Here is a 13,560-nt window from a genome sequence, read left to right as displayed (position 1 = left end):
GTTGACTAGTTTTACCTTAAATAACCGCTCCTGTATAACACACAGCCCTTGTAATAAAACCCAGGAAGGGTCGTTTAAGAAAGGATCTCGATTCAGCTAGAAACAAGAGAGAGGGGGATTGAAACAAATGGTTACAATACAAAACAAAATCACAGAGCACAAATTGGTCCCTACGCTCATTAATCGTTCCCGTTCTTATCCGATCAGGTCGCTTTCCCCCTACGTTCAGTCTGTTGTGGAGCTGGCTGGTTTCACAGGCACCAGGGTCCAAGCTTTCAGCGAACACCCCGCTCCACAAGACAGCTCCTTGGGAAACGGGTGCAGAGGGCTCTCCCCGCTCTGTGTTATACAGAATCAGTCCGTTGTCTTTATTCACGGGCAGGGGGATCGCGTTCCTTTTTACTGCCAGGTGGGTTTGATTGTTTGCGGTTGTCGCTGATGGTTTTCCGGTGACTGTTCTGGGTTGGGGCATGGGTAGACAACTGAGCCTCACGTGACGTCACCCGCTGGCTAGGAGACGGGGGGCCATCGCCAAGTAATATTACTGCCTGCTGACTCCTTTTTACCTTGAGACCAGAAGGGCATTAAACGTCAATACAGTTCCAATATCCCTTAAATATCACCCGTACACGCATCACGCCATGATCATGCCTATGGGTAAGTCACGAGCTTTTGATGGAGACCTTACACGTTACCCTTTATGGGTAAATACCCTGCAAGCAATGTATTTGGTGTAGTGAGTTTGCCAGGTCTGAAACGGGAGTTTTTTGCCAAGGGGCCTTTGTGTCACACTGGTAAACAGCCCTTTAACCAATACAGCTGTGTTTTTCCCGGTAGCCTGTATGCTAGGAGTACTTTGCCGGTATAGCACCATGCATTCCTATGCCAGTGGTGCCAGCCATGGCCCGGGTGTGGGCACAGTTCTGTCGGTTGCCCCGGGCTAACTGCCTTTGTGCTGGGCTAGTGCCACTTAAACGGCAGCAGGCTCTAAACGGAGCTAGTTGAAGGGGTACAAAACCCGCCTGCAGCCGAGCTGTCAGGGAGGCTTTGGTTACCCAGCCCCCGTTGGCTGGGCCCCCAGGCTAACTTGCTGCTTCGTTCTCCCCGCAGGGAATCGGAGGAGCTGAAGCCGGCAGAGGTGAAAGGGCCCGTCCGAGAGCTGGAGGAACTGGAGGGCTGCGAGAAACTGTGGAAAAGGCCCTTCAGGTAGGAGGCTGCCGCGTGGTCGTGGCAGAGAGCGAGAATGTGCACGCACAGAGAGACGCGCACAAGGAGTTCGCGCTGACTGGGCCGAAGTGGGAGCTAAAGAGAATTGATTTCCTTACTAGTGCCCGGGCTCTGGGCATTTAACAACACTCAGAGACCCAGCGGGATCTAAGGGAGGTTCCTGGCCTGGTTTGTAAGGCCCAGGTGTCTGTATAGCAGCCAGCGAGCGAATGTCTGATCATCTTGCTGAAGTAGCCCCAGGCCTCTAAGGGATAAGGTCAAACAAAGTTACTTGGGGGGCCAAGGGGAAGGGCAGTTCTCACTGCGCGGTGTTTGTCAGAGAGGAGTCCCACCCTTCCCACCCCTCCTCAGCCTGCAGCGAAGGGACTAACCCGGGCGGGACGACCCCCGCTCAGCGCTGGAGAGGAAGGCGGAGAAAAGTCCGTGCTCGCTTCCAAAGGAAATGATCCCGTGGCTCGCGTAGTCTTGCCCTGCGCGTGTCTGCGGTTCTGAGGTGCAGATTCAGCGGCCGCCGGGCCCCGGGGCTCCTACCAGGTGGCAATGCGTCCGTGAGACTAGACTCCCTCACCGTGCCTGTTTGAGCGCTCTCCGGTTCCACCGTTCGTTATTTTTGAGCACTAGAGATGGGTGAACCGCCCGGACCAAACAAGAGCTGGCCTGAACCTCCACCCTCCCCAAGCCCCCGTCAAACCCGAGCCATGTTGGAGGATCCCAAATGTTTAAGTGACTCTTTTACTTCTGAAATTTGGCTGCTGTTTTTCAGGCAGCTCCTCTGAGAACGCAGTGGCCAGTGCTCAGAACAAGAAGCCCATTCTGTCCATTGCCCCAGCACTTTGCAGGCTCACGGCCTTTGCGAGGGAGGTTGGTTAGATCACGGGGCTGGGACCCAGGTGTTCTAGTCCTGGCTCTGGCACTGACTTGCTCTGTGATCTTAGGCAAGTCCCTTTGCCTCACACTGCCTCAGTTTCCCCTTCTGTACAACGGGGGACAGTGACGCTTATAGAAAGTCCTAGCCTTGCCAGGGAACAAGGAGTGCGGGTAACCTTGTGGGAGAGTCTGTTCTCCAGAGATTTCCAGCCTGAGACGTTCGGCTTCGGTTGGGCATGGAAAAGCATCCAACCAGCCTGGATTCTGCCTTTAGACCGCTAGAGGTTCACCCATCACTAGTGCAAAAACCAGGCCCTTCCAGCTCGCTGCCCCATCAGTAACACACACACCCCCTCCGGCTTCTCTCTGGCACCTTGGTCATCTCCCGGGGGATGTTTGGCTGGTTCTGAGGAAGAGAGACGCTGAGCTGTGTGGAAAACACAGGAGTATCCCCCCGGTCTGGGAAGGAGCCCAGCAGTGCCATGTGCTGGGCTTGAAATCATTCCCAAGCTGAGAGGTCACCGAGCCATAGAGATTACAGATGGAAAATGCCTCCTGGGTCCCTTCCAACCCTGGACTAGAGACCTCCTGAGCTCCCTTCCAACCCTGATATTCTGTGATCTAATCCAGCTGCTTCAGCTAAGATTGGATCATCCACTGTGGTGTATTTTCTACCTAGACATTTAAACCCCGGCTCTGCCCCAGTGCAGGGGAAAGACCAGCCTTGATTCCTCCCATGGGATGAGGGACAGTGGCCAAGCAGCCCAGTCCCATCTCTGGTTCCTATGGGTCGCCCTTGGGTGCCTGCGGTCCCTGTAGGCCGGATGGCCAAGACAGGGCGAGTAAGGGGAGATAGAGCAGAGCGGATGGAAGCGCTCTGTGTTATCCCAAAGGAGAAACGCAAGGCACAGGCACCGTAGGGCTGGCCCGACCGGCTCAGCCCCCGGGTCCATCCAGCCTGGTCTCTCTCTGCCCGTGGCCAGCGCCAGCTGTTCAGGGGAAGCTGTGAGACTCCCACCAGCAGCAGATGGGGGATAAACGGCCCCTACCCTGATCCCTAACAGCGGTTGGCTTAAGCCCTGACTCAAATGATGGTGGTTCTCTAGCCCCCGAGCCCTGCAGATTCGTGGCACCATCCGGGCTGGTCTTCACTACGGGAGTAAAACTCAGGGTACCCAGCTCCCTCCCTCGCTTAGCGATCGCTGGACTGTGCTCCCCAGCTGTAGACCCCCAGGGCGCGTTGCCAATGCCACGCTGCAGCCCCAGGTGCCACTAGGCACCCCATTTCTCCCCCCTGCCCTGGTTCCTGGCCCACGGGAGGGATATTGACTGGAATACAGGACAGGACCCCCAACAGGCAGTGGTGGGGAGGGGGTCGAGCGTGACTGGGTCCAGACTCCCAGAGAAACTTGCTCCTGCGTGGCACAGCTCCCCCAGTGGCCTCTCCCAAAGGGCAGAGAACGAGACACTAGAGGTGAACTCCTGGTCCCATCGAGATCGATGGCAAAGCTCCCATTGGTTTCAGTAGGTCCCAGCTGTCGCCCCAGATGGGGAGGTGAAGGTTTGCCATTCCCTTGCTGCCATTGGCCCGAGCGCAGCTTGAGCCAAGCTCTCCATCCGCGTCGGGCTTTGAGGGCAGCATTCTCCTCTGTGATCGGCTGCAGCCCCCCGACCCGGCCTGTGGCCCGCCGCCCGGGTGGGAGAAGGGGACGTTGCCCGGAGGGCTGGGAGAGCCGTGACGCAAAGAACAACCCCGTCCCGTTCCCAGCCGTGCTTTGCTCATCCGTTGCCTCCTTTTCTGTTTGGCTTTCGCCGTAGATCGGCCTCCGCCACGTCCATGACTCTGGCCCAGTGCGTGGATGTCTTCAAAGGGCTGCTGGAGTAAGTTTGCTGTCGTGTGTCCTGCGTCGCCGGGGGCCCGGGATTTAATGCACTTCCCAAAGGTCTGGGTAGCATCGACTGAATGGTGGGTCTAAAGGGTCCTCCTTTCCCACCCCCATTTCCCCTCCCACTCAGCCCTCTGCTCACCGGGCTGCTGCAGTGATCTCTCGTCGTTCAGACGGGACAAGGCTCAGCTGGGCTGGCGTCAGGCCCCGTGTTCCCCAGAGGCCGTCTGCTTGTGTTGTGACCTGGGCCCGCTCTCGTTAGTTTCAGGCTGAAACGAGGGAACTCCATCAGCAGCGGATCCGAGGTGCGCTACCGCTCCATGCCCATCTGCCTCGTCACCTGCCTGCCGTCCCGAGTCAGCGACGTCCAGGTAAAAGCTTGGAGGCACCAGGGACGTGCTGGATGGGCAAACCGATCAGCGTCTCCCGTGAGCCCACCACGCTCCGGGGCTCGCGCTCGCTCGCTTTGCTCCCCCTGGCAAACGCCTTGTCTCCAGGTCGCTGGTGCACCCCCTCCAGCGCTGTTCTCTGCACCAGCTGCAGCCAAGGGTGCTCTGGAAGGAGATCAGCCATTGCCCTGGCCAGGGAGGCTGTCCGCCCCGCTCCAGAGGGAGGCTCTCAGCTTCTAGACAACACCCAGCTGCTCTGTTTTATTCTGTTCTCCGTAGCTTCCTATACCGCCCTCATCACCATAGATCTGAGCATCGGCCACTCGTGCATCGGTAACCAGACCAGTGTCTGTCACGTATGTTCTCTCATCTCTCCGGGGGAGAAGGACGTGCAGGGCAGGGAGGGGCTGGGTTTGGTAGCGTTTTAGGGGGGTAGGTTTTTTAATACGCACCTTGCTCTGTTTTTTTTGTCTGTGGAGCCAAGACATGGGCCTTGGAGCGGAAAGTGGAGGGTTTGGGATGGTCCTTAGTTCAGGGGTGGGCAAACTACGGCCCGCAGGCCAGATCCGGTCCATCAGGGCTTTGGATCCGGCCCATGGGATTGCCACCCACGTGGCGCCGTGGGCCGCGTGCCGCTCCCAAAAGCGGCCGGCACAATGTCCCTGCAGCCCGGGAGGGGGCGGGGGGGGAGGGCGGACGGGGGGAGGGGCAGAGGGCTCTGCGTGCTGCCCTCGCCTGCAGGCACCACCCCTCGCAGCTCATATTGGCTGGGAACGGGGAACCATGGCCAATGGGAGCTTCGGGGGAGGTACCCACAGGGGAGGGCGGCACACAGAGCCCTGCTTCCCCTCCCCCATGGGCTGCAGGGACGTGGTGCCAGCTGCTTCCGGGAGCAGCGCAGGGCCAGGGCAGGCAGTCAGGGAGCCGCTGCCACCCCAGAGCCACTCCAGGTAAGCGGAACCAGGCCAGAGGCCGCACTCCTCCTGCACCCCAACTCACTGCCCTGAGCCCCCTGCCGCACCCCTGCCCTGAGACCCCGCCCGCACTCTGCATCCCCTCCTTCACCCCAACCCCCTTCCCTGATCCCCCTCGTACACCCTGCACCCCCTCCCACACCCCAACCCCCTGCCCCAGCCCTACATTCATGGCCCTGCATGCAATTTCCCCACCCAGATGTGGCCCTCAGGCCAAAAAGTTTGCCCACCCCTGCCTCAGTTCCTGGGGGAGTTCGTTCCAGCCCCCTCGAAGGTTCTGACTGTTAAGAGTGCCGCTGGGCCAGCGGGGCAGAGCGGTCGACAGTGGTGCCGGCCACTTCCAGGACCTTGACCTTCATTCGCTGCCCTGTGGGAAGCCAGGGCAGAGGGGTGCGTGGTACGTGCCCGCCCAGGCCAGACGTGGTATCCCGCATTGCTGAGGAGACGTGGTACAGCGCGCGCTACCCGGGGCCTCCTTCACAGCCCTGTGCATTGGCTGATGAGAGCGGCTGATGCCTTCCTGCTGCACATGGTGGACGCTGCACCTCGTTAATTACCTTCTTCTCTGTCACAGGCCTAGCAACTTAAAACCCATGTAGGCTGCGCAGATCGAGCTTCCCCGCCACACCCCAAGTGCGTTTTCATTCAGATTCTCCTCTAGCCGACCAGCGTCTTATAGGATCTTATAGGAAGCTACGGAGAACAGAATAAAACAGAGCAGCTGGGCGCTGTCTAGAAGCTGAGAACCTCCTTCTGGAGCGGGGCGGACAGCCTCCCTGGCCAGGGCAGTGGCTGATCTCCTTCCAGAGCACCCTTGGCTGCAGCTGGTGCAGAGAACAGCTCTGGAGGGGGTCTAGCTCAGACTGCAGTGTAAACGTACTGGAAGCATGTGGAACATAAGAATGGCCATCCTGGGTCAGAGCAATGGTCCATCTAGCCCAGTATCCTGGCTCTGACAGTGGCTGGTGCCCGATACTTCAGAGGGAATGAACCGAACAGGGCAATTATCATAGAATCTCAGGAGGTATCTAGTCCAACCCCCTGCTCAAAGCAGGACCAATCCCCAGACAGATTTTTACCACAGTTCCCTAAATGGCCCCCTCAAGGACTGAACTCACAACCTTGGGTTTAGCAGGCCAATGCTCAAACCACTGAGCTATCCCTCCCCCCTATGGAGTGATCCATCCCCTGTCATCCAGTCCCAGCTGCAGGCAGTCAGAGGTTTAGGGACCTGAGCATGGGGTTGCTTCCCTGCCCATCTTGGCCAATAGCCGTTGATGGACGTATCCTCTGTGAACTTATCTAGTTCTTTTTTGAACCCAGTTATACTTTTGGCTTCACGACATCCCCAGGCAATGAGTTCCGCAGGTTGATTGTGCGTTGTGTGAAGAAATACTTCCCTATGTCTGTTTTAAACCTGCTGCCTGTTCATTTTATTGGGTGACCCCTGGATCTTATGGGTAACTAACGATGGGGCCCGGATGTCAGTTGGGCCCGTTAGTTGCCACTGGGAGACTTCTGGCAATAGCCGCCCCATGGGGCTCAGGCCCTGGGGTTTGTTGTGGGAGGCGGATGGAACCTGCTGGGCCAGCTGATTGAGAAGACACTGGAGACCTGGCTAACAAACCTTGGCCGCATGCATCCAAGCCTGGGGGCGGGGCTTCCATCGCCAAAAGCCGGGGCCCTGACCACCTGAGTCCTTCCCACTCGATGGTAGCGGGGTCTTATCCTGGCTGGGACCAGCCACTCTGCCACGCTCCGCCGGTGCCAGAGATGGGACGGGGGCTAGGACTCTGCTCAGCAGGGCCACGCAGAGGGCTGAGTTAATGTGCTGAGCCGATGCCCTCTGCCCTGGCCACGCTAAGCATTAGGGGTGGCACCTGGTGCCTGGTCACTGATCCTAGGAGACGTTCGCCCTCACGGTTTCACCAGTTCTCCTTTCTCTCCTCCAGGAGGCGCACTTCTCCGAGGTGAACGCAGTCAAGTTCAATCCCAGCTCCGGCGTGCTGGCCACGGGCGGGGCTGACAGTCTCATCAGGCTCTGGAGCGTGGCCGGAGGTACAACAGTTCACTGCTCCTGGCCAGGGGCGTCGAATACCCGTGCCAAGCCGTAGGTTAACGTGGGAGCGGCATTGCCAAGTGGGAGGGTGGCTGAGAGCTCACCAGCTAGCCGGGTGGTAATACTCTGTCCTGGTGGGGATCGGGCTTGTGGTCCGCTGAGCTGCAGACAGCCGGGGGGGTGAATCCTGTCATGCTAGTGACCGTCCCCAATCCTGCAAGGGTGTCGAGTCCTTGATACATCCTCCTGTGACCGCCTAGCCCTTTCCTGCCTCTCCGTGACCTTTGCAACAGTGAGCTTGCAGTCCTGTAGTGCGCTTCCTCCAGACGCATCTCAAACCGCTTCCCTGCCCTCTCTAACACGTTGGGAGCCTCACTTTGCTGCAGCCATGTCTGGGGTGGAACCCATCAGCTCCTAAACAGAACGCAGCAATACAGTTTAGGCCAGCAAAGAGGAGCTCTGGTTTGGCCGCCCTTGTCACGCTGCAGGCTACGGAGCGTGCAGGTTGTGACCCAGGTCTCAGGTGCAGTAGGATGTACAGGCACGGGCTTATTCCAGCCGGCAGATGGCAGGGGTCTCTGGGTCAGGTCACTGCAGAGTCTGGCCTTGACTTAGCTGTCACTCCGTCACTTGTTCTAAGCGCCTTCCCGTCAGCACACCCAGAGCCTTTCCTTTCCCCTTCCCAAAATCTCCAGGGGCGCCGCAGCCCTGGAAACAGACCCCGCCCTGACGGCCGGACACCTGCTGCCCGCCCAGGGCTTCCTTTCCTGCTCCACTTTCTCTGGCAGAGCCGTGAAATTCAGACCCAAGCATCCCCCAGGCCCTGGGTGTTCTCTGCTTAGAGACATTGCTATGTAAATATCCCCCATTGCACAGAGAGGGAAACTGAGGCACGGAGAGTCAAGGGCTGTTTTTTAAAGTGGCCTCTGACTTGGGGTGCCTCCAGCTTCTGAGCGATGGATTCTCAGAGCTGCCGAGCGCTCCCAGGGCCTCGGAGGCTCAGGAATTGGCGTTGTCTCCGCAGTTGTTACACCTCTCCCTGCTGCCCTGGGGCTAATCACCGTGCTGTTTCTGTCTGCTCTCAGGGAAGCTGGAGAACCTGCAGACCTTGGAAGGGGCTAACGGCAGCATCACCAGCATCGAGTTTGACCCGTCGGTGAGTGGGGCGTTGCTAGGCCAGCCCTGTTTGGAGTTGCTGGCGGGCCCAGCTTGGCTGGGACCGTCCTGAGCCAGGATCCCGGGACAGAGGCAGCCGGGGGAAGCCACGGCCCCTGTGCTCAGAGCACGGCGCATCTGCCAGCTCTTCCTTTCTCTTCTACCTCCTGGCCGCCTCTCTCAGCTGTGGGCAACCAGCTCTTCCCGCTGCTGCGACCGCGAGGAGGGGGCTGACGAGGGGCAGGAGTCATTCCTAGGGCAGAGGGGAGGTGGAGGAGCCGGGCCAGGGAAAAAACAGGCCAGAGGCCTGCAGAGTTTTTTGCCCAGTCCGGTGAAGGGTTGGTTGGTCTCCGTGGCTTCCTCACAACGTATCAGTGGCAGAGCCCGGCCTAGCGTCTGGGTCCCCTGACTCCTCGCCGCTCCTGGAGCAGCCTCTGAGAAACGGCTCTTGCAGAGCTTGGAAGTTCTCCAGGGGTCCCAGGAGAGCCCCATGCTCTCTGAACAGCTGGGAAGCCCCGGGGGGCGCCTGAAGGAGACCGTGATGCATCGGGAACCCCAGGGCAGGAGAAGGGAGGCTGCTGGGAAGCTGGAGGGGGAATGGAGGCTCCAGGCCGAGGTGGGGTGGGGTGCGGAGCGGGAGTGGGACCTTTCAGGAGGGCGCTTTGAATAGCGGAGTCCACCCCGGCAGGGCCAGCTCCAGCTTTTTTGCCGCCCCAAGCGGCGAAGGGAAAAAAAAAAAAAAGCCGCGATTGGCGGCACTTCGGTAGCAGCTCTACCGCACTTCATTCTTCGGTGGCAATGCGGCGGCTGGTCCTTCCCCCCGAGAGGGACTGAGGGACCCACCACCGAATTGCTGCCGTGCCGCCCCTTCCCATTGGTCGCCCCAAGCACCTGCTTCCTGTGCTGGTGCCTGGAGCCGGCCCTGCGCCCCGGGGTCTGTCTCTGGTTGGGATCAACATGCCCTGGAGGTGCCGTGCAGCCAGCAGGAGCCTTTGCCCAGCGTGGGCACTAGATGGCAGCAGAGAGAAGCAGCGCCTGGTGGTCCAGCGTAGCGGAAGATCTTCAAACCCAGGCTTTCTTCCAGCCCCCAGCCGGTGCTCGGGTGTTCGCTGGCAGGGGCGGGGGTCTTTCGAGAGCCTCGTTGACTCCATGAGCGGGAAGGGGCCGGCTCCCCCCGCTTTGTGAGCGCTGCTAGCTCGCCGGGCGCTGTCTGGGAGGGTCAGGCCGTGCCTCTGGGACGGGGCTCTCCGCTGGGAGGTGTGTGAATGGCCGGGAAGAGAGCGGGGTTGGCTGTTTTCACCCAGCCCCGGTGGCGACAGGGGATAGTGTCAGGGACTTCGTAGATTCCAAGGCCAGAGGGGACCGTTGTGATCACCTGGTCTGACCTCCTGTCTAGCCCAGACCAACCCCTCTGACTGGCTCCTGTTTGAACTAAGGCTAGATCCCTCCCGCTGTTCCCCCCCCCCCCCAGCAGTTAGTGACCTGTGCTGGCCTCCGTTCTCCCAGGGACTGAGCTGGCAGGAGGCAGAGATGGTGGGGAGAGAGGGAGGGGCTGGCCAGTAAGGGGGCACCCTACAGCATGGGAAAGGGGCTGATCCAGGGAACTAGCCGAGGGGGAGAAGGCTGCAAGGTAGATGGGGCAGGATGCGGGGAAGCCCGGGGGAGGCAGCTCAGGTGGAAGATCCAGGCTGCCTAGATGATCGCACGGGTGTCCACGGGATCAGCGACCTGCAGGCCCTGAAGGGGCTTCTTCACGCTAGAGAGGCAGCGGCTGAATCCAGCCTGCCCCGGGCAAAGCGAATATCCCCCCGGCGAGGAAAAGCAGCGGGCGGGTTCTGTGCGGGAGTCATTTGTCCTGGTCTCAACTGAAACCATGTGGAACGCCACGGAGCAGCCGGGCGGCTGGCAGAGGGGAGCTGGAACGACGTGCTGGCCGCTCCGGAGCGCCCCACGGCGAGGCACAGACCACGCTGACTGCACACACATGGCGTCGCCAGATTTCTGTGATCCCAGTTGCCGAGGACCGGTAGCTCTGTGTGCAGCCGAGGGCAGGAACCCCGGCTCGCGCTGCCACTCCCCGGCCTATACCCGTCAACTCCCTCTTCCTCCTCTTTCAGGGCTGCCAGATCTTGGCGGCGGCGTACAACAATGCAGCGCAGCTGTGGCATATCGGGGACTGCAAATCCAAAGTAAGTGCCCCGGGGTCTTGTCTGGGTCCCTGCCTTTTGGGTGGGGGAGGGGGATGTCCCCTGCCAACCGGGGAATGATCCAGACACCTAGGGGACTGAGGGCCACCAGGGATCGCCCCTCGTTGTCACACATCAGCTGCATGAAACATGTTCAGATCAAGCAGATGCGTGACGTCCGCTGGGTTACCTGGGGTGGGTGTCATGCCCCCAGTCTCTCGCAGCGCCTTGCCAATACCCTGAGGATGTTCTTCTGACCCCAGATCTGCCAGGCAGGGTAACCTACCAGCAGGGTGGCCGCAGCTACGTGCCTGGTCACATGCTGTCGGCAGGCAGACACGTTTCTGGTCGCCCATGAATACTTCGAAGATGGATCCCATGAGCTCTCCTGAATTTAGCACGTGTGAGAGGGGCCCTGCAGGAGGCAGTAAACTGGCCTCATTCCGGTCAGTCAGTGCTGGCATCCCCATGTGAGGGGGGGAAACTGAGGCACAGAGCAGTGGAGTGTCTTGCCCAAGGCCGCCAAGCACCTCTGGGAACAGAGTCTTGGCTCCCAAGCCTGTGCCTTAGCCCCAAGGCTATCCTTGCTGCATTTTATGCCAGCAGAGAATTTGGCCCTGGGTACCTGCCGAGGGCTTGAGGCCCTCAGGTGGGAGGTGCTGTGTGACTGCAGAGAGCCTGGCTCTGCCCCCGGCACATGGGTTCCCCGGCAGGGAACGAGAGCGGTGCCTAGTGGGCGGAGGCCGCGTCGCGCCCCCTGTGCGGTCTGTAGGTCTTCAGAGGCGGTGAGAGCCTGGCCATGCTCTTGGGACCGTCTCCCGGGGCCAAGCTCCCTGTCGCTGGTCGCCCCCTCTGTGCGGACAGAGCTGAATGTAGCAGCCATTAGTAACCCGTGGGACTTGTCTGTGCTGGGCCGGGCCGCCGGCAGCCCTGCACGGATGGAGTGCGTGGGAATAGCTCGCTGCCAGGGGGCGCTGCCTTGGCACTGCGTAGCCCCGAGGGATAAGCAGCGAGGGGACATGGCTGGCGGCAGAAGGGAATTCGTGGTAGCAGGGAGATGCATACACCACCATGTGTCCTGCCTCCCCTCGCCCTCCCGGGCCTGTGCTCCCACCAGTGGGGTGGGTCAGCGAGGAGCAGGCTTGAACGCTGGTGGGGGAGGGCAAGCTGGGTGGGGGAGGGGAGCGCCAGCTGGGAGAGAGGCAGGATTCCTGCAGGGATGGAGTTGCATTAACGTGCCGGGCTGCCCGGTGGCTTTAATACCGGCCCGGTGCCCCGTGCCTTGCAGCTGGCACTCAGACCCCGCTGGGGACTGTGCTGTCTGAGCTGGCAGAGATGCTGTGAACCCAGGGCCTGATCCTGGGGGGAGCTGCACACTGGAGATCCCGCTGGCTTCAGGCAGGGCCGGAGGTGCTTGCGGCCCAGATCCGCCAAGGTGTCTAGGCTCCTAACTTCCATTGAAACCCATGGGAGTTGGGAGCCGAGATATTTGGGAGGCTCTGGGCTTCAGTGCCTCTGGGTGAGGCGCGGGAATCCCCACCCAAGTCTGGTGCAGTCGTTTAAAATCGTTCCCCTCCCCTCCCCCGGCCCTGCTGCCAAAGGCACCAGGGCCAGCTGCTCCACTGGTGTAAACTGCGAGCACTGCGCTGATTTGCCCCGGTAGAGGATCTGGGCCTGGAAGAACACGGAGCCGTTTCCCAAGCCCCGCCGGTCCAGCAGCTCCGGGGTTAGGAGTGACTGTCCCTATACGTGCATCTGCGGGCGGAGCCTACACAAGAGCCCAGCTGAGCCTCCCCACGCGGGCGCTTCCCGGCCACGGCTCTGCACATTCCACCCCTTTCAGGCCTTGGATTTCAGTGACTGTCTCCAGGCTGCGCAGGCAGATCGGTCCCCTGGAGCTGCCTGCGGCGTTCGGATCTAGGCTCAGCGCGGGGTTCTCGCAGCAAGCCGGCGCCCGAGCTCCGAGTCCCAGCAGAGCTGAGGCTAGAAAGTGAGGGCGTCAAGCTCAGCAGCCCCGCTCCTGCTGGGGCGGATCGGGGGAGGAGCTTCAAACCACCTTGGTGCACCCTGTGTTCTGGAGCCATGCGAGTCTGGCTGGGGATCTGTTACAGCCGGACTGGCTGGTCCCTGGCGTAAGCTAGAGCAGCCTCAGGGCTGTTCCATCTCGCGCTCTGCTTCCCGTGAAGCCAAGAATAGCAGTAGTGCTGTGTGTTCTAGCTGTACCCCTGAGCCGAGGGCTGAAAGCAGGTCCTCTCACCAGCCAGGAAAAGGTTTCAGAGGCTATTTCTGGGAACAGAAAGGAGCTGTAGTGTAACTGAGAACTAGCTCCCAAGTCTTCTGCCACTGCTTCCAAACCCTGCCTGCCCATATAGGAGGAGGAGAAAGACCTGAGTGTTTTGGTCGATCACAAGATAACTACGAGCGGCCAATGTGATGTGCCCATGAAAAAGGCTAGTGCAGCCTTAGGATGCATCAGGTGAAGTGTTTCCTGCAGAGACAGGGAAGTGTTAGTACCATTAAACAAAGCACAGGTGAGACTCATCTGGAGTATTGTGTGCAGTTCTGGTCTCTCATGTTTAAGAAAGGTGAATTCAAGCTGGAACAGGTGCAGAGAAGGGCTACGAGGATGATCCGAGGAATTGTAAAACCTACCTAATGAGAGGAGACTCAAGGAACTTGGCTTATTTAGCCTAAGGAGAGAGATGATTGTTCTCTATAAATGCATTAGATGGATAAACACCAGGGTGGGACAGGAGTTATTTAAGTTAAGGGCCAGTGTGGACACAAAAACAAATGGATATAAACTGGCCGTCCACA

General features: G+C 59.9%; 1 protein-coding gene across 1 annotated transcript in view; it reads left to right on the top strand.

Moving 5' to 3' along the window:
• ATG16L2 (autophagy related 16 like 2) overlaps window positions 1-13,560 on the top strand; it is a 57,198-nt gene that overhangs the window by 33,194 nt on the left and 10,444 nt on the right. Inside the window, exons 7-12 of the mRNA XM_065423223.1 lie at window positions 1,111-1,206; window positions 3,913-3,975; window positions 4,243-4,351; window positions 7,296-7,401; window positions 8,488-8,558; window positions 10,675-10,746. Of these exons, the coding sequence (XP_065279295.1) occupies window positions 1,111-1,206; window positions 3,913-3,975; window positions 4,243-4,351; window positions 7,296-7,401; window positions 8,488-8,558; window positions 10,675-10,746 (517 nt within the window). The remainder of the gene's footprint in view (window positions 1-1,110; window positions 1,207-3,912; window positions 3,976-4,242; window positions 4,352-7,295; window positions 7,402-8,487; window positions 8,559-10,674; window positions 10,747-13,560) is intronic.

This window comes from Emys orbicularis, chromosome 1 (assembly GCF_028017835.1).
Source record: "Emys orbicularis isolate rEmyOrb1 chromosome 1, rEmyOrb1.hap1, whole genome shotgun sequence".
NCBI lineage: Eukaryota > Metazoa > Chordata > Testudines > Emydidae > Emys > Emys orbicularis.
This window is presented reverse-complemented; position numbering and strand designations above follow the sequence as displayed.